This window comes from Cetorhinus maximus, chromosome 8 (assembly GCF_964194155.1).
Source record: "Cetorhinus maximus chromosome 8, sCetMax3.hap1.1, whole genome shotgun sequence".
Lineage (NCBI taxonomy): Eukaryota > Metazoa > Chordata > Chondrichthyes > Lamniformes > Cetorhinidae > Cetorhinus > Cetorhinus maximus.
Window position 1 is genome coordinate 75,799,245 of NC_135886.1, and position 21,212 is coordinate 75,820,456.

A 21,212-nucleotide genomic window follows, 5' to 3' on the forward strand; every position below is an offset into this window, starting at 1 on the left:
TTCTAAACTAGTTACCTCCTTGTTTATCTACTCCAACTACTGACTAAAACAATAGAGGCTGAGAATGAGGCTGTTCCATGGTGACACTTAGTGTCCAGAGCTTGTAATTGCATGCAGACGCTATCTATATATCCATCTTAATTCTCACTATGTGTTGACGGTTGATTTAATAGCTAACACTGCTTCCATTTAACATTGAAAGCTGCTATCATTGCAGCACCAAAATGTTCATACATTTGTAATGATTTTTCCAATAAACAGGTTTTTTCAATGTATTTTAAAATGGAATATTGTGACCTTTCACCAATTTTAATATATAATAAATATAAATTATAGTTGCCTTACCATTCCCTTTTCTTCATTCCTGCCTTCTCCTTCTGCCCTTCCTTCCACAATTTCTCCAACTATTTCATGTTTAAGTTTCCATTGCCTCGGGAAGGGTTTTTTTTGCCTAGACATCTAGATAGTGTCTCTCAACTAATAATTATTCATATGTGAGTCTAGACAATTAATTGTTGCGAGATGACTAGATCATGGGGACCATCACAGTTTGGCCCACTCTGGTCTTTAACTCATATCCTGAACTTCATAACAAAGATCAGAATGGGGCTCCTGGCAGAATTTACTTTTCCATACCTCAGGAGTATTGAGGCCAATTGTGCTCCACTGCCCCCTGTATAGATTAACTCTGTTCAGGCTGCAGATTAAACATTGTACCTTCAGGATTTGTATGTCTTGGTAACCTAAATGGTAGCACACCTATCCTAGCAGCTGCAGCATTTAAATTCTTCTGTCTCTATTTTAGATATTGCTAAACATGAGTCCTTATTTATACACATGGGATTTTACGCTTCCCCATGGGTTTGAGGCAGAGGAGCAAGTAAAATCCAGCGGGGTGGCTATCCTGCTGCCTATCCGCCTGCCCTGACCTGTGTGAAATTTTATGGAGGGCAGGAAAGGTGACTTAAGGACTTTATCCCTCACTGCCAGTATTTTACCTGTGGTGGGAATTTGAGGGGGGTTGGGGGGGGCAGATAATTACTTTGTTTGCTTCAAAGGGAGTAAATTGTTGAAATTTCAAAGGCTATCGATCCTCTCAGGGGGTAATTTCAAGGGCCTGGAAGCCCAGTGTAAAACGATGTCAGTCCTTAGCTTGTTTTGGTTCTTTTGGCACTATTTGTTGGTGTAATGGGCAGGTTTCCAAAGATAGGCTGAAAATTTATAGGCACACACATAGCTGTGGAGGGCAGTGGTGGGAGACTCATTCACTGGTTCCTCTATTGGTTCCCCTACACAATGAGGGAAGCTTGAGCAGTGTGGGATGGTGTCAGGCAAGGGCTTGGGTCCTCCTTTGGGGATATCCAGGCTCATCGGAGATGCCCCCGATCAGGGGCACTCCCTCTTGAACTATCCCTGCGGTCTTTTGAACCCAGATCCCCACACCCCTCACTGCCCCCAGTGAGACCCAGAGCCTGGTCTGACCTGGGTTTCTCAGTGCGGTGGGCCTGCCTGTAGTCCCAGCAATGGCCTCCACTCCTGGTTAGTGCTGCTAGGATTATGGAGCTGTCAATCATCCTTTGGCTGGCAGCTCCCTCCTGAGATGGAAGTCTTGCCTTAAAGCAATTAACATTGCTGTCAGCATTAAGTTGTTTAGGAAAAACTCAGCAAGTTTGGCAGCATCTGTGGAGAGGAACACAGTTAACGTTTCGAGTCCGAATGACTCTTCAACAGAACTAAGTAAAAATAGAAGAGAGGTGAAATATAAACTGGTTTAAGGGGGGGTGGGTGGGACAAGTAGAGCCAATGATAGGTGGAGATGACCAAAAGATGTCACAGACAAAAGGACAAAGAGGTGTTGAAGGTGGTGATATTATCTAAGGAATGTGCTAATTAAGGGTAGAAAGCAGGACAAGCAAGGTACAGATAGCCCTAGTGGGGGTGGGGTGGGGTGAAGGAATCATAAAGGCTAAAAGGTAGAGATAAAACAATGGATGGAAACACATTTAAAAATAATGGAAATAGGTGGGAAAAGAAAAATCTATATAAATTATTGGAAAAAAAAGGGGGGGATCGGAAAGGGGGTGGGGATGGAGGAGAGAGTTCATGATCTAAAATTGTTGAACTCAATATTCAGTCTGAAAGGCTGTAAAGTGCCTAGTCAGAAGATGGGGTGCTGTTCCTCCAGTTTGCGTTGAGCTTCACTGGAACAATGTAGCAGGCCAAGGACGGACATGTGGGCACGAGAGCAGGGTGGAGTGTTGAAATGGCAAGCGACAGGGAGGTCTGGGTAATGCTTGCGGACAGACCTATCACTGGCTCTACTTGTCCCACCCCCCCCTTAAACCAGCTTATATTTCACCTCTCTTCTATTTTTACTTAGTTCTGTTGAAGGGTCATTTGGACTCGAAACGTTAACTGTGTTCCTCTCCGCAGATGCTGCCAGACTTGCTGAGTTTTTCCAGGTATTTTTGTTTTGGATTTCCAGCATTCGCAGTTTTTTGCTTTTATCTTAAATTGTTTAGGGGCAGCCATCGGGATCGTGAGCGGGCTTTCCCCTGACTTTGCAGCTGGGTGGGGTAAGGACTGCTGTGCCCTGTAAAATCCAGCCCATCGATTTCAGGCAGCAAGCCAGCAACTTGGCAGGAAAATAGAGCTATGATTCACACCTCAGGCTTTGATGGTGTGAACATGAGTTTGAAACTCTTCAGCAGCGATGTGTCAATTACTCAGATCTGACTGACAGATAATAAACCTCTTCCCTACCCTGTTGTTCTTTCACAGAATTGTTCTGAAAGGACCACCCTCAGGTTCTGAGTTTGGAAAGGGTGAACATATTATTCGCTATGTGGCATATGACAGAGAGAGGAACAAAGCCTCCTGCAAATTCACTGTCACAGTTTACGGTAGGTTACCTACCATACATATTACTACTTCTTTTCTTTTTAACACTTTCAGGAATGTATGCTAGGATGACCAACGGTAAAAATTACATTTATAGGAGTTGTTCAGCCATCGGGGAAATAAACATTAGAGACAGTAAGAAATGTATAGTCATTTCAATGAGTGGTTAAGAGAAAGGAATGAGTGACTGAGAGTTTGTGATGCAGTGAAAAGCAGATAGGTGGAAGCAGAAACATTAGGCAAGAGAAAATGAGATAAAAATTATATTGGGAAATGGAGGTCAGAGGATAAAATTCCACTGCGTCCACTCCACTGGCACAAATGCAATGGAACAGAACTCCTAGTAGCTCACAGTGAAAGCTACGGATCCCAAATCCTGACAATGGGGCCATTTACATGGTTATAAGAGGCCCTTGTACCCATAAGGGCTCTTAATTGACTTGTCCACTCTGCTGGCGGTTACTGGAGCAACCGTGGGACTGAATACAGTCTGCAGATAATTACATTGTTTGCTTCAAAGGGAGTAATTGTTGAAATTTCAAAGGTAATTGATCCTCTTAAGTGGGCCAATTTCAAGGGCCTGGAAGCCCAGTGTAAAACATGTCAGTTCTTAGCTTGTTTTGGTTCTTTTGGCATTATTTGTTGGTGTAATGGGCAGATTTCCGAAGATAGGTGGAAAATTTACAGACACACACAAAGCTGTGGAGGGCAGTGGATGGAGCCACTGTTTTTCCGTGAGGAACTTCTCTATGGTTGATGAAGTTAGGAAGCAGGTGAGATTGGTGTCATAGGTTGGTGCATTTCAGTTTGAAGCTAATTCAAAGCAGGCAGTTGTTTGGTATTTAGGAACTTTACTGTCATAAATGGTAAAAGCCTATTTTACGCCTCTAATTTTGTTTGTCTTTTATCCTTCTACTTTCCTGATTGCTGACACTTGCTGGATTAGGGATGCACAGGCTCTGGTAGCCATCCAGGATCTCACCCAAGTAGATATTATTCAAGTGTGAGCCTGTGCAGAGAGTAACAGTAGGCTAGCTTGATCAATCAGTGTGCCACTGCTGGGTCTAATCCTGCACCCAGCTGATTCTCATGCATTTACACTACCCAGCGTAGGCCATTTGACAACAATGTGGAATGGAAATCCTCCTAATTCGAGCACTTTTAGCGCTGAGTATTTAGGCCAGTTGTAGTGCCCACGCAACTGCCTTGGAAAGCTCAGCACAGATTAATGATCAAACATGGGATCTTCTTGTTCTGTATGACTCATTTTTAACACCAGCCACGGTATTTATCCACTAAGCCATTAGGGAGCCTTACTGTTCATTTAATTAACGTAAAGCTGCAAATTGTTGCTGATTTTAGTGGATGAATTCTTAGCCTGACAACCTGCAGCTGCTTGTTTAAAATGAATTGGTTAATACTCTTGCAAAAATGTTATACAGAGGAATGTCAGAAAGCTAAGAATTTGTCCTTAGCATTTCCTGCAATAACCTCTCCATTATGATAAATAACCTTCTGGGTTGTCTAGTGTGAAGAAAAGAAGGCTTGTGAAATACCTTACTGAAGTAGTCAAGATAATTGCACCCCAATGATGTGTTTGAGAAGATTATAAAGTCCAAAACAGCAGGACATGACCAGAGGCTCAGATAAACAGGCAGCTTGGATTTGACTGTTTAATCATGAGTGGTAAATATATCAGAAAACTGCCCGGGTAGGTGGTGGAATGTTCTAGAGATTGAAAGAGTGTGGTTGGCTATTTTTAAAACATTTGTTGTGGACAAGAGGAGGTTTAATTTAAGTGACACTAATTTCTTCTCTCACCACCCGTCCGTAAACAGAAAGGTGTTTTGATTTGCTTCCCCCTTTACAAGTGGTGGTGTATTTCCCAGCCCCTGGGTTTTGGTGCAATCCAATTTTCTATTAATAACCCCACAGCAAACTTGAGATAGGATGAACTCAAAGGGTTAGCTTATTTGCACATGTTCAAAATGCAGGAGGAACATTGTAACATCGCCTCCTTTGCTTTAATACAGTAAAAGAGGGATTGAGAAAAGAAAGATTTACAGTGCAGAGACAACAGAGAAAAGAAATATAATTGCATGTGGGTTCCAGATTCCAGAATCAAAGTCCAATGAGGTATTCCTTCACAGAGGCTGGCAGGTTGAAAACCGATGCCCTATAATTCACTTTTCCAGTAGTGTTGACTTCACATGATGGGATAGGCACACAGAGATGCATCAGTCTTGTAGGCAATAGTACAGAATTTCTAGCAGAAGCAGTGTGGATGGGGCCAGGTGTCTATCCTGGGCCAGAGCTCCTTGTCTGTGGTTCCACAAGCCAGAGACCCATGCCACATGACTCCCACCTCTTCACACTGTCTTTGACAAAGGATTTGTATTCCTTGTCTGGGTCCCCAAGGTTGTTAAATGTCTCAACCATTAGGAATTAAAAGGAAGGTTGCAGGGCCCTTTGGCTTAGCAGACGAGAGACTCCTGCTGGCCAGCCTGGGTCATGAAATGCAATGGCCTTGTATAGCTCTCTTTGGATTTGGTCTGGGAAGCCCACAAGTGGTCGTCAGTGACTCCTCAGGGATAACGATATGCGAGTTTCTCAGATACTACCAGGAGCTTCTTTTGTTTGGGGTCACAGACAGACAAGGATTCAGCTATTTTAGATCTTTGTCCAGTTTGAAATTTTTAGAGATAGCAATGAGCATGCCTATGTGTTATATGAAAAAAAATATATAGGGTGAGGTCTTAGTCCCTCACACATGGGGCATATAGACTGCAATGGTCTCTTCTCTACCGATCGCCAATTATATATCTGCAATGTTTCTCACTGTAAAATTTGAATACTTATCTACTTATTGATTGCCAGTTAGACGATGCCCTCTTCTGAAGCCACCTGTCCATGGCTATATCACTTGTACATCTGCTGGTAATAACTATGGGGCAACCTGCACTTACACATGTGAGGGAGGATATGAACGCCAGGGAATCTACAAAAGAGTGTGCCTGTTTAATCGAAGCTGGTCTGGAGTGACACCATCTTGCGTATGTAAGTGGATTTATTAAATATTGGCAATGTGGCACTGTAAATCCATCCACAGGAAATAAGCATTCCGATCTCTATGATGGTGCTGCAGCCTAAAGTGAAGTGCAGCTGCATGGCTCACACATGTAGTCTACATGATCTAAGGTCTGTATACAGCACAGCAACCAGCAGCCACTTTAAAATCATTTTTGTATATTTCAATCCACTGATCAATATTATAACTGCTATCAGTTAGACACATAATAACACACACGTGTACTGAACTAACCAGTCCTAATATAGCAAGGTCTTGGAGCTCTTTTCTCCATGTCAGGTGCTGCATAGGGGTTTAATGATACTCTTTCAAGTGTTAACCAGGAGGTTTTTCGGTAGGCTTAATGAAGAAACAATCTGATACAATGACTCTTGCAGCAGACACTGGCCATCACAGTAGGCCTGCAATGCACACTATAATTAGGAACTAGGTTGTGACAACACAGAATTATGTTATTTAAAATCTGGCCTCTTGGATTCTTTCAAATGTAGGTTTTGAAGTGAACAGCCATAGTTACTAAAAATTTGCATTTGCATTATTACGATTCCAATCAAAACCTACCCTGAATCATCTCCTGAAGACGGAAAGGCAACTCTGCTGGAGTGAAACGTAGACAGAGTGTGTAGTTGGGAATTGGGTTCAGGTGGGAATTTGGTGCAGAGGGACAAAGAGCTACTTCTTTTTCTACTTTTTTCCAGCCTCCAGTAATTGGTGAGTTTTCTTCCTTTTCTCCAAGCTAGGTGCCACTTTCTATTACTTTATCTCTGTAAATTATTAATTAATTGACTAATTAAATAAAGAAGGTTGGACAGAAATGGCAGGGTTGGTGGTGTGCCCTGACTGCAGCATGTGGGAATCTGTGAAATGCACTGCAATCCCAGGCACAATATCTGCAGTAAGTGTCTGCAATTTAGGCAGCTTCGGTTCAGAGTTGCTGAGCTGGGTCTGAGTTGCAGATGTTGCAGAACATCAAGGAGGGGGAGAGTTACCTGGACACTTTGTTCCAGGAGGCAGTCATAACCCTTAGTTTTGGCAGAGCTTTAAAGCTGGTCAGTGGTCAAGGACAGGAGGTTGTGGCTGTGAGTCAGGCAGGCATGGGAATCAACATGAAGTGATAGAGGAGCCTCAGCTCCTGATTTTGTCCAACAGGTACAAGTGCTTGCTACCTGTGTGGATGAAGAGAAGGGCTGCAAGGTGGATGAGCAGACTGGCCATGGCACATGGCGAAGGATGCCATTCAGGTGGAAGGCACGAAGAGGAAAAGAGGAATGTAGTAGTGATAGGAGAAAGTAAAGACGGGGGATAGATAGTGTTCTCTGCAAATGTGACTGGGAGCTCCCAAGATGTGTTGCCTGCCCAGTGCTAGGGTTAAGGACATTGCCTCATGGTTGGAGAGGAACTTGAAGTGGGAGAGGGGGGATCCAGTTGTCATGGTCCACGTGGGAACCAACATCATAGGTAGAACCAGAAATGATGTTCTGCTAAGAGAATTTGAGGACTTAGGGCTGAAATTAAAAAAGTAGAACATCTAAGATAATCATCTCTGGATTGTTACCTGAGCCACGCACCAATTGGCATAGGGTCAAGCAGATTAGAGAGTTAAATGCGTGGCTCAAAGAGTGGTGTAGGGAATAGGGGTTTTGATTCTTGTGGCTGTGGCATCAGTACTCAGGGATTGGTGAGCTATTCTGTTGGGATGGTCTTCACTTGAACCCAGCTCATGTGACAGTTTCACATGAGGGGAATGAGGGGACATGTCCTTAATTTTTTTTTCCTTTATTAAATTTTTCTAAACTTGAACTGATCTCCCTGAGGCACCCCTGTGCTTCAGAGAGATTTCTGCACCCTTTTGCTTGCATGCGTGAAAGAGCGCAGGCCCTGACTTAGGGAACCCCCCCACCTACCTGAACAGGGAACGCACAGCACTTCCAGGTGTGCGTCACGCTAGGCGGGCCAATTAAGGCCCACCCATGCAAAATGGCGGCGTGGACCCAAGCTGATCGGGTTTGCACTCGCTCCCACCTGTCCCTGCACAAGCCCCCCCAACGGGGGGAAAATTCTTCCCAATACTTTAGCATGGATAAAGGATTTGTTAATGGATAGAAAGCAGAGAGTAGGCATGAACGGGGCTTTTTTAAGTTGGTAGGCAGTGAAAAGTGGAGTGTCACAAGGAAAGTGCTGGGGCCTCAGCTATTCACAATCTGTATTAATGGCTTAGATGAAGGGACAGAAAGTAATGTACCAAAGTTTACTGATGATATCAAGCTAGGCGGGAAGGTAACCTGTGGGGAGGATGAAGCCATTTTGGATCAGTCCACTAGCCGCTCTCCCAGCTGCATCTAGCAGCTTGAATGAGGCCAGAGAGAATCAATGGTGGAATGTATCCTAACCTTTTGTAATGTGACTGCAGAAGGAGAGTTTTGTTCTGTTTCTTGCCTTAGAAATGCATGACCAGATAGGGAATATAGGTTGGAGCTCTTGAACCATTTACCACATGATTCAAATTTCAGGCAGCTTTTAAATAAGTGCCAAACATCACTTCCAAAACAGATGGGAGGCTGTTTAAAAGAATGACATTGGACTCTCTTTCTCTCGCTGCCACTTGCTGCATGTTTTTAAAGATACTTTACATCTGCCACTTGCTGCATGTTTTTAAAGATACTTTACATCTGGAATCTGTCAATGCTGCTTTCTTTAAAGGCAGTTGGGGCCTGTGTGGAGCTGTTGTTCACTTTTTATTGTCATTTTCATGTCCACTTAGCTTTTTAATCTCTTGGGGGCTTCTCAAACAGCACTTGAATTGTCATTTTGATTCTGGACATGGGCACATTTTGCCCTATCTCTTGCTATTGATAATTCAGGAAAGGCTTTGGTTGCATCATACAGTGCAAATGTAGTAACTATGGATCAAGGTAACTTCGATGATTTTTGGGAAACAGCACATGAAGAATCTTTGTATGTGTGCAATTGTTCCTTTATTACTAAATCTTTCCAACAGTGTAAAGTTGGTAAATTGAGCATAAATCATATCAGCACGATAGCCAGTGTGTTACATAATTGGGCATCAGATAGGGCTTCACTGTCGCTGGGTCAAAATCCTGGAACTCCCTTCCTAACAGCGCTGTGGGTGTACCTACACCACATGGACTGCAGCGGTTCAAGAAGGCAGTTCACCACCACCTTCTCAAGGGCAATTAGGGAAGGGCAATAAATGCTGGCCTAGCCAGCAACAACCACATCCCATGAATGATGAAAAAAAAACCTCACCTCCCTTGGTTGCCTCTTTACAAAAAGGCTACCAAACAGACAAAACATGTCACGTGTGTGATCTGGGTGGTAATATCTTGTTCCTTTTATATAATTGCAGTAATTGAGATTAATGTTGATGTGAATTCAGTGGGCGCTCTCTTGGACCAGTTTTATGAAATGCAACGTCTCCTCATCATATCCTCTCCAAGTGCATCTGATATGCACTACAGCCTGCAAATAAACATGCTACAGGTCAGTAAATGGGATCTGGTAGCCAATGCTGAGGAGCAGGGGTTAAACCTCCTAATTATATTTCTGTCTATTCCTTACAGGTGAAGTGGCATCTCAAAACAGTCGCAATAATAATTTTATGTTGCACATACATGAGTTTGAGTCTCACTAGCATTTTAAATGGATTGTTGCATTAATTCATCATTTTGATCATAATGATGAATTTAGATTCTTATCAAATCAGCAACTTGCCGAAAAACATTTCATGGAGAGATCCCTTTAGAAAACCCTGTTACAGTAGAAAAGAAGTCAATGGTCTTTTACAAAAACTTTCTTGGCCTTTTCCTGTCCTTCCCTCCACCCTGAGCTTTTCAAATAAACTTTTAGTAAGATATTATTTATAGTAAAGTGTAGTACAGTTAAACACTATGCTCATTATACTGATGTTGGTCAGCACACAAAACTGTCGAAATAGAGCTTTCCAATCAGTTGCTTGGTAGTACAGAACTTGAGTATTGCTGCAAAAAAAGACATGCCTAAGCTTCGTATCTTGCACTCAGCAGGACACTTGCAAGAATACCAATATAAGGGAGAAAACAACTTTTACTGTGTGTGAAGAGAGTGGTGATTGGTTGGCAAGTGGTGTTGCCATGGAGAATACACCACTTTTGGTGACTGGTAGTTAAATGCCAAGCATTGTTTGAAATTTAAACCAGGCAGCTTGACCCTGATTGGTCAAGGCATTGCCCTGAGGAATGAGTCAGTGAATAGCTGTCACTTATTTTGTTTAGCTGAAAAAGGCACAATGTATGTATATGTTCTTCCTGTCAGCAAAAAGCAACTTGAGGGTTGTTGAAGAGAGAGACATGTTGTCAAAGCTTTTGTCTTGCACTCATCAGGACAGATGCAAGGATGCCAAATTTCAAAGGAAGCAACAATTTATACTGCATGAGAAAAGGATGCTGATTGGTTGGCTAGTCAGCTCTGATTGCTAGAGGCATTACCATGGAGAGCGGATCAGGGAGCTTTTTTTTTGGTAATCTTGCATCTGTCCTGATGAGTGCTAGACAAAAAAACTTAGATAGCATGTCTCTCTTTCCAATTAATAGTATAGATACCACCTGAGCTACAAAGTCAGTTCAAAGTCACTATTATTTCTTTCTCAAACTATCAAAACCTTCTTAAAAAATAAAAGTTTTCCACAGACTGCTGAGTGGAGGCAGAACAAATAGTGTGACCCTTCCACTGCATGAAAACTGATGGAGGAACTCAAATTCATAATGGAGTCAGTTCAGTGATCCCTGTTCTTTAAATTTGCCTCAAAAAATCCAGGAGATTCTATTTTCATAAATGGATGAGGTTGGGAAGATGAGATAGTTAATCAGTTCCAGAGTTCCAGCACCAATTATGCTGGATCCACCCAGTTGTCAGTGTTCAGATTTAATTCCCTCAGGCACAGAGTGATATGAGTGGAGCAGGCATCAGAGATCAGAGGCAGATATTGGAGATGGGCGAAAGAGTTTTGGAGTGGGAGGGGGAATAAGAGGCAGAGTCCTGGGTAAGAAGTGTAGGAATGGGAATAACAGGAAGGGTTGCAACATTAGGGATGAATTCTCACCAGGCATCATCACTGACTCCAAGCAGTTATGGAGGATTTTGCTCAAGCCATACTAACTACTCAGGCAAGCATCTTAAGGACAGGAATTGCCAACTTTCCAAACAATTGGCAAGTGACTGATTCCAGCTAGTAAGGCAAGAACTGCCCTGATGTGTAGGGCATCGGCAAACATTACTGAGGAGGGATTTTGCTCAGAAGGAATGAGCTGATGAATGAATGGGAAGAGAGGGGCGGGGAGGATTGTAGACCTGGGGAATAGGCAAACCCAACTGGCTGGATGGGGAGTGGCATGGAAATTTAGCATTTCTGGTGTTATATCTCTAGATAATTTTAGAGACTGTAAATGGTCATATCACAGGTTAATGAATGCAATGGACACCTCTAATCATGATTTTTAAAATTCTAATCTTCCTATGTTATACAATTATTAGAAGCTAATAGTTACTACACTGTGTATCTTCAAAGGATAGAGATTGTCAATAGAATATTGCCTATATAGAGAATGAGGATTAAGTGTTGAATGGCAAAATTGAGATTTTAAAACCAAATGTTGTTACTAACTAGTCTCTCTGGCTGAAGCATATTGTTTCTGCTCTTGTTCAGGAAGCTGCCTGTGGTCTGGAACTGAGACAAGTGACAATAATAGAATTGGTTGGAAATCCACCCAGAGTAATAGGACGTATAAAGGAACAGCAGCTTTCTTCAAAAATTGTTGATCAACTCAGGTAAAAGGCTGGTGCTGAGTTGGCTTTTAAATGTGGACTGTATTTTTGATTGATCTATTATAAAATGAGGTTGGTTTAGATTGCTGAGCTGAACGATGCAAAAGAACAACACTGCTTGCTTAAATTCAATTCTGTTTCTAACTGCGATCCATTGATTGAATAAGGAAAATCATGGAAAATTTGATGGTAAGGCTATTAAAAGTAGAATGATTATTGAATTTTTACCTAATCCTAAACAACAAGAAACAAATACTGGTCTCTTGTAGCCATTCCTTGTCACCATTCTCCATGATTTACAATAAATAATTAGAGGCAGTTTGGTAGCAAATATTTTATGTTAGATTTTGTTGAAGAAGTACACTGGTTTGTACCTGTGGCCACCTGGAGCCAAATTTGAAATGGCCACTTTGACAGCAGATACTGTTGGCACAAGCTGTTGTCATTTTAGTTGGCAACAAAAAGCAAAAGCTCAGCTGTAGAATGTTGTCTTTCTACCTAATGGAAAGATTCTCAGGTTATCTGTATTACAGGTACTCTTGCCATTGGAAGCACCCTTATAGTAGAATGGAGATATTAGAGTTAAAGCATCTAAAGCTTCATGAGACAACTTCATGGCAGCCTGTCAGGTTAAACATACTTGCATATTCCCCTGACTTTTATTCCAGGGATTTCTGGGGCTTTTGGTGGGGGGTAGAGTGGGGAGAGAGAGTGGATCTGGACAACAGGGCAGGCCCATTGCACAGATGTAGATCAGCGATGAGGACACTCCCTAGGTTCCCATCTCATTTTTCTGGGAACCTGCTTGCTGGGTGCCCCACCACAGAGACACCCAATAAAATTTGATGCTGTTCCCCCAGATTCCTGATGTTTAGATGGCCAGCCAGGATCCTGAATGTAGGGTGAAGGATCCAAGGGATAATAGGATCGGCAATCAACCATACCTTGATGTTGAAAGCCTTGGGGCCAATACACAACTCCATGCCTGAGAATGAAGCAGTTGTGTTGCCCTTCTTGTTCAGGCACAAGGCCAAATCAGGAGGTAGGAATATCCCCCGGAGTTTTAGAAAGGAAAATGTATGTGGATCAGAAAAATGTACTCTTCTTTTACATTTTACAGAATGTTACTTTTCATATTAGTTACTACCTTTGCATCAACAGCACTTGTACTCTGCTTATAAATTGTGAAAGTTGTTTTGCAGCCTCAATAACCTCTGCTTCTTTTCTGGTTCCTTTTGCAGACAAGCCTATTACTTATCCAGTAAGCACTTTAACGTTGTCTTGATTGACAAATATGGCACAGACAGGGAGCGTTATGTTCAACCAGTCACATCCAGTGAGCTGTTTCCATTCATAGATACTTACCTACTCCAGACGGAAGAAAGAGATATCCTACAGCAAAAGGAGAATTTGTGTAATTAAAACTCAAACTTGACCAGCTTTCCCTACATTTCCACCAACAACAACTTGTATTTATATAGTGCCTGTAGCACAGTAAAATATCCTAAGGTGCTTCACAGGAACATTATCAAACAAAGTTTGACACCAAGTCACATAAGGAGATATTAGTATCGGTGACCAAAACCTTGGTCAAAGGGCAAGGTTTTAAAGAATGTCTTAAAGGAGGGAAGAGAAGTGAAGAGGTTTAATGAGAGAATTCCAGAGCTTAGAATCTTGGCAGTTGAAGGCTGGGGTGACAGCGGTGGAATCATTAAAGTTGGGGACGCCCAAGAGTCCAGAATTAGAGGAGCAGAGATATCTCAGAGGCTTGTGGGGCTGATTCATCATTCTTATCAAATCGTGAAATCTCAGTCTCAGTCTGCAAGTTGAACTATACACATTCATCCTTTCCTCAACTTCCAATAGGGCCATTTCTGTCGTTAGCCTTTGAAATTAGTTTTTTTCCATGAATAAAACTTACCAAAATTGATTTTCTGTAAAGGCAGTTGATTTTAAATACCTGTAATTGCAATTATGTACTTGTATATAATCCAAAAACATTTTCTAAGGCATAAGAATTTGCAAAAACATGAAAGGTGAGATGACCATTTGGCTCATTCAGCCTGTTCCACCTGACGAATGATACGTAATTTACCCAATCATAGATATTCCCTAATTTATTTACTTTCCTGAGAGACATGACGAATTCAAAGGAAAATTCCAGAGAAAACTCTAAAATTTCTGTGGATATCAATTTAATCTTTGGGTCTACATTATCCAACATTGCCCAGTTCCCAAAAAGATTGACCAAAATTTTCCTCAAAGTTTTTGACCTTCAATGCTTTAATTCATTCACAGGATTCGGGCATAGTTTGCAAGACCATTCTAATTGCCTGTAACTGAGTGTCTTACTCGGCCATTTCAGAAGCCTGTTAAAGTCAACCATATTCCTGTAGGTCTGAAGTCACAAATAGGCCAGATGTGGTATGGTTTCCTTCCCAAAAGGACATTAGCGAACCAGGTGGGTTGTCACAGCAATCCAGTATATGTTCACCATTACTGATGTTAGCTTTAAACTCCAGATTTTTTTTTTATTGACTGAATTTAAATTCCCTAGCTGCTGTGGTGGGATTTGAACTCCTGTCTCCAAATCATTAATCCAGGTCTCTGAATTACTAGGCCTATTGTTATGATCCCCAGCTGAGATTACCCCTGGACAAGCCTGATCCCAGAGTGGAACCCAGCTTGATAAATCCTAACTTTTATTTGTTTGTTTAGATTTTATTTGTTCATGGGATGTGGGCATTGCTGGCTAGGCTAGCATTTAATGCCCATCCCTTATTGCCCTTGTTCAGAGGGCATTTAAGAGTCAACCCCATTGCTGGAGTCACATTTAGGCCAGACCAGGTGAGGACGTCAGATTTCCTTCCCTAAATGACATTAGTGAATCAGATGGGTTTTTACAACAATCGGCAATGGTTTCATGGTCATCATCAGACTTTTAATTCCAGATTTTTATTGAATTCAAATTCCACCATCTGCCATGGTGGGATTCCAACCCAGGTCTCCAGAGCATTATCCTCAGTCTCTGGATTACTAGTCCAATGACAATACCACTATGCCACCACCTCCCCAACGTGGAGAGCAGCTACTGAACAGAGTCACAGGAGTCAGCTGTTGAACTTTAAACAAAAGAATAAAACATTTATTCAACAAGAAAAGATTAACTATAATTCCATACTCCTTCACCCACAACTATACATTCACAGATATATACAGATTTGTAAGGATAGCACAAGTTACAAAAGCTATCTTATACTCTAATGTCCACAGTAAGTACACAGTCCATGTATTTCTATGGCACCCTGTGGTCATACATACCACACTCTGAAACCAAGTGACAGATGCCACCTCAGACAGACACTATGGATCTCTCCTCAACTCTCCTCAGACACTTGGCACACCATGAGCCAACCAGTCTCACTGCTCTCTGTCTTTCACTTGAGGGTTCCCAATCTCCACTCTCCAAGGTCTCGCCTTGGAATCTTCTCCCAAACTGACGCTTTCTCTCGGCTGCCTTCCGCAAGGTCCACCTCCAGCATTCAAACTGTCTTCCACGCATTCTCTTTCACCAGCTCAGCCGTCAACAGTATACACTGCTTGACATGCCCATAGCAAAGAGTTAGAGACCTTCAGTTGTCTCTTTAGACCTTTTTCCTCTTGCAAGCTGTCCTTGCTTTAAATCTGCTTTTTGCAGCCTTTTCTCTTTAAACCTGAAGCTTGGAGCCTTTCTCTCTATGCCCCTCACTCTTAACTTCATTTAACAGGACCTTTTCCAGGTTCCTGTCCTTCCTTTGACTAGAAGGTCTTCTTGGGACTTTCTCTTCTTCCACTCCCCTGGATTTTGAGGTTTTTCTTTAGCTTGGGACTGGCTATCTGTCCTTTCCAGGTAGCTTCTGTTTGGCAGCTATCTTCCAAGCCAGCTGAACTCCAACAGCTTCCAAAACAAACCTGCTGTTTCCCTTCTTCTGTGTGTGTGTGTCTGTGGGAGGGACCTGCCTCTCTGGCTCCCTTTTGCTAGGCAACAGTCCAATTATTCCACCCTTGTTTGTTTAAGTTAGCTGCAATAGTCGTAAAAAAATCTCATTAGAAATGCAAGCACCCTTTTAAAGTGAATCTAAAACTCCATTTGCCCTTTCTTAATACACACATACAGAAATAAAAATCAAACTTAAACTTTAAAGCTAAAGCTTATTCCTAACGCCCACAAATAACAATATAACACACTTAAACTATCTCTATTTCCTAACACTATAACAAAAGCATTATGCTACCATGTCCCCTACCATTATAACTAGTCAGGGCTACACTTCCCATCTGTAAAAAAGTCTTAGCAACCTCCAACACCATTTCAAATTCCTTTAGGGAAGGAAATCTGCTGCCATTACTTGATTTGGCCTACATGTGAGTCCAGACCCATAGCAATCTGGTTGACTCTTAAATGCCCCCTGAAATAGCCTAGCAAGCCACTCAGTTGTATCAAACCACTACAAAGTCTCAAAAAAGGAATGAAACTGGAAGGACCACCAGGCATCGACCTAGGCACCAGAAATGACAATGGCGAACACAGCCCTGTCGACTCTGAAAAGTCCTCCTTACTAACATCTGGGGCTAGTGCCAAAATTGGGAGAGCTGTCTCACAGACTAATCAAGCAACAGCCTGACTTAGTCATCCTCACGGAATCATATCTTACAGATAACGTCTCAGACACCACCATCACCAGCCCTGGGTATGTCCTGTCTCACCAGCAGGACAGACCCAACAAAGGTGGCAGCACAGTGGCATACAGTTGGGAGGGAGTTGCCCTAGGAGTCCTCAACATCGCCTCTGGACACCATGAAGTCTCATGGCATCAAGTCAAACATGGGCAAGGAAACCTGCTGATTACCACGAACCGCCCTCCATCAGCTGATGAATCAGTGCTCCTCCATGTTGAACACCACTTGGAAGAAGCACTGAGGGTGGCAAGGGTGCAGAATGTACTCTGGGTGGGGGACTTCAATGTCCAACACCAAGAGTGGCTCGGTAGCACCACTACTAACTGAACTGGCCAAGTCATAAAGGACCTAGCTACTAGACTGGGTCCGTGGCAGGTGACAAGGGAACCAACAAGAGAGAAAAACATACTTGACCTCATCCTCATCAACCTGCCTGCCTCAGATGCATCTCCCCATGATGGTATTGGCAGGAGTGACCACCGCACAGTCGTTGTGGAGACAAATTCCCACCTTCACATTAAGAATACCCTCCATCGTGCTGTGTGACACTACCACTGTGCTAAATGGGATAGATTATGTACAGATCTAGCAACACAAGACTGGGCAGCTTCAAGGTGATGTGGACCATCAGCAGCAGCAGAGTTGTATTCAAACACAATTTGTAACCTCATGGCCCAGCATATCTCCCATTCTATCATTACCATCAAGCCAGGGGATCAACCCTGTTCAATGAAGAGTGCAGGAGCGCATGCCAGGAGCAGCACCAGACATACCTAAAAATGAGGTGTCAGCCTGGGGAAGCTATAACACAGGACTACTTGGGTGCCAAACAGCCTAAGCTGCAAATGATAGACAGAGCTAAGTGATCCCACAACCAACGGATCAGATCTAGGCTCTACAGTCCTGCCGCATCCAGTTGTGAATAGTGATGGACAATTAAGCAACTCACTGGAGGCGGAGGCTCCAGAAGTATCACCATTCTCAATGATAGGGGAGCCTAGCATGTCAGTGCAAAAGATAAGGCTGAGGGATTTGCTACAATCTTCAGCCAGAAGTGCCGAGTAGATGATCCATCTCAGCCTCCTCCGGAGGTCCCCAGCATCACAGATGCCAGTCTTCAGCCAATTCGATTTACTCCACATGATATCAAGAAATGGCTGAAGGCACTGAATAGCGCAAAGGCTATGGGCCCTGACAATATTCCGGCAATAGTACTAAAGACTTGTGCTCCAAAACTTGCCATGGCCCTAGCAAAGCTATTTCAGTACAGCTACAACACTGGCATCTACCCAGCTATGTGGAAAATTGCCCAGGTATGTCCTGCTGACAAAAAGCAGGACAAATCCAACCCGGCCATTTACCGCCCCGTCACTCTCAATCGTCAGTAAAGTAATGGAAGGGGTCATCAACGGTCTATTAAGCGGCACTTGCTTAGCAATAACCTGCTCACTGATGCCCAGTTTGGGTTCTGTGAGGGCCACTTAGCTCCTGACCTCAGTACAGCCTTGATTCAAACATGGACAAAAGAGCTGAACTCCTGAGGTGAGGTGAGAGCGAGTGCCCTTGACATCAGGGCAGCATTTGACCGAGTGTGGCATCAAGGAGCCCCAGCAAAACTGGAGTCAATGAGAATCAGGGGGAAAACTCTCCATTGGTTGGAGTCATACTTAGCACAAAGGAAGCTGGTTGTTGTTGTTGGAGGTCAATCATCTCAGCTCCAGAATATCACTGCAGGAGTTCCTCAGGGTAGTGTCCTCAGTCCAGCCATCTTCAGCTGTTTCATCAATGACCTTCCTTCCATCATAAGGTCAGAAGTGGGGATGTTCTCTGATGATTACACAATGTTCAGCACCATTCGTGACTTTGAAGCAGTCCATGTCCAAATGCAGCAAGGCCTGGAGAATATCCAGTCTTGGACGGACATGTGGCAAGTAACATTCACGCCATACAAGTGCCAGGCAATGACCATCTCCAACAAGAGAGAATCTAACGATTGCCCCTTGATGTTCAATGGCATTACCATCACTGAATCCCCCACTATCAACATCCTGGGGGTTACCATTGACCAGAAACTGAACTGGACTAGCCATATAAATACTGTGGCTACAAGAGCAGGTCAGACACTAGGAATCCTGCAATGAGTAACTGACCCCCTGACTCCCCAAAGCCTGTCCATCATCTACAAGGCACAAATCAGGAGTGTGATGGAATATTTCCCACTCGCCTGGGTGAGTGCAGCTCCCACAACACTCAAGAAGCTTCACACCATCCAGGAAAAAGCAGCGCGCTTGATTGGCACCACATCCACAAACAGTCACTCCTTCCACCACCAATGTACAGTAGCAGCAGTGTGTACCATCTACAGGATGCACTGCAGGAATTCACCAAGGCTCCTGAGACAGCACCTTCCAAACCCACGACCCCTACCATCTAGAAGGGCAAGGGCAGCAGATGGATGGGAACACCACCACCTGGAAGTTCCCCTCCAAGTCACTCATCACCCTGACTTGGAAATATATCATGTTTCCTTCACTGTCGCTGGGTCAAATTCCTGGAACACGCTCCCTAACAGCACTGTGGGCGTACATACACCACATTGATTGTAGTGGTTCAAGAAGGCAGCTCACCACCACCTTCTCAATAGCAATTAGGAATGGGCAATAAATGCTGGCCCAGCCAGTGAAGTCCACAGCCCGTGAATGAATAAAAAATAATTATAACTGCTTTTCATATGCTGATTTATGTTCAGCAATTGTTTTTTAAAAATAACTATTCTTGGAGGGAGTTCATTTCAATTTGCTGTTCATTCATATGTCATTTTTAAAGTGAATTGCTAGGATTTCTCATGCCATAATACATTTTTAGAGGGACAAGATAACGTTATTAAAACTAACAAGCTCATCTCTTTCGATAGATCACATTACTGTAATATTCAATCTTTTTCTAAAATTTGATCTACTTCCAATATAAGTCTAGTCTCAAGTACAGGAATATGCTTGGCAGTCTGAAAAGCCAAAGCCACCAATAAGGACATGAAATTCTTAATTTTTTTGGATCAAAGTTATTTTAAAATGTTAATACAATTGAATGCAATCATTGTTATTAGGTGGATGAATAGTGTTTTTGATAGCTGGCTGGATAGTGGTTTCCAGCATGAATCAGTGAATAAACCAAATCAAAGATCCTGAGTTAGTGACAACCTGGAGGTTGTGATTTTGAATTAACAGCTGTCTGGGCTGGAGACGGATCAGGTCTGTGAGAAGGGGAGGTGCATTGAATCATTGTAACTCTTTAGCTGGAAGCTTCTAAGTGTGAGTTTATCTCAGAATGACAGCCTTTAGTTCTTCAGTCTGCTAGGTTAGCACGAGAGATCGAGCAATTCCAAATATGAGTTAGGATTTTTTCATACAAGAGCTGCTTTCATGGTTTATTTTAAAGTTGCGAGTTAACTTATGGAAAGCAGCTCTATTTGTCTGAGAAGGACAGTAAGTTCATAATAACTGTAAAGGCATCATTTATGTTGAATACGTTCATTTATCTGTTCTGTGTTAAATAAACTGCCTCCTGTTCCTTGGCCAAAGTCTCAGTCTGATTGAGTGTTCAATCTGCGTAACAAAGGTGTGGAGAATCAAATATTTCCTGCACACAGTACACTCCTATAAATGGAGTACAATGGAAGTGCCTTTCTGATTAACCTTTATGTCACACTATAATTTACCTTGATATTGCTGCGATGTCTAATTTTTGTTATAGATTCATGGGTTGTGAGCATCACTGACAGGCCAGCATTTATTGCCTATTCCTTACTGCTATTGAGGTGATAGTGAGCTGCCTTCTTGAAACCATGCAATCCATAAAATAAGGGTACAGTCATGGTGCTGTTAGGAAAGCAGTTCCAGGATTTTGATTCAGTGACAGTGAAGGAATGGCGATATAGTTCCAAACCAGGATGGAAAACTTGCAGCTGGCGGTGTCCCTGTGCATCTGCTTCCCTCGTTCTTCTAGATGGTAGGGGTCGTGGGTTTGGAAGGCGCTGTCTAAGGAGCCTTGGTGAATTCCTGCCGTGCATCTTGTAGATGGTACACACTGCTGCCACTTTGCAATGGCAGTGGAGGGAGTGAATGTTTAAGGTGATGGATGAGGTGCAATCAAGTGGACTGTTTTGTCCTGGGTGGTGTCAAACATCTTGAACGTTGTTGTAGCTGCACTCACCCTGCCAAGTGGAGAGTATTCTATCCCACTCCTGACTTGTGCCTTGTAGATGGTGAGAAGGCTTTGGGGAGTCAGGAGATGAGTTAGTCACTGCAGAGTTCCCAGCCACTAACTTACCCTTGTAGCGACAGTATTTATATAGCTGGTCTATTTAAATTACTGGTCAAGATGTTTTTGGTGGGGGATTCAGCAATGGTAATGCTGAATAAAAATGGGAGATGGTTAGATTTGATAGTTAGTGTCTGGCACTTATGTGCTGCAATTGTTATTTGTCATTTATTAGCCCGAGCTTGAATATTATCCAGGACTTGCTGCATGCGGGCATAGACTGCTTCGTTATCTGAGGAATTGCAAATGGAGCTAAACATTGTGCAATCATAAGTGAACATCCCCACTTTGCACCTTATGATGGAGGGAAGGTCATTGATGATGTGGCTGAAGGTGGTTGTGCCTACTGCCTTGAGGAACTCCT

The 21,212-nt window shown here is 42.9% G+C and overlaps 1 protein-coding gene across 3 annotated transcripts in view; it reads left to right on the plus strand.

Annotated features, from left to right (window-relative positions):
• The window catches only part of srpx2 (sushi-repeat containing protein X-linked 2), a 70,210-nt gene extending 56,471 nt beyond the window's left edge, over positions 1-13,739 (plus strand). Inside the window, exons 6-11 of one of the 3 annotated variants that reach the window (XR_013577326.1) lie at positions 2,782-2,903; positions 5,779-5,958; positions 9,357-9,490; positions 11,691-11,812; positions 12,670-12,851; positions 13,051-13,121. Coding sequence is in view for 2 of the 3 variants with exons in the window: in XM_078547066.1 (XP_078403192.1) it covers positions 2,782-2,903; positions 5,779-5,958; positions 9,357-9,490; positions 11,691-11,812; positions 12,343-12,438; positions 13,051-13,231 (835 nt within the window). In the remaining variant the exon portion in view is untranslated. Of the gene's footprint in view, positions 1-2,781; positions 2,904-5,778; positions 5,959-9,356; positions 9,491-11,690; positions 11,813-12,342; positions 12,439-12,669; positions 12,852-13,050 lie in introns of all 3 variants that reach the window. The other 2 variants (XM_078547066.1, XM_078547067.1) reach the window with 2 other exon arrangements.
• Positions 13,740-21,212: the final 7,473 nt, after the last annotated feature.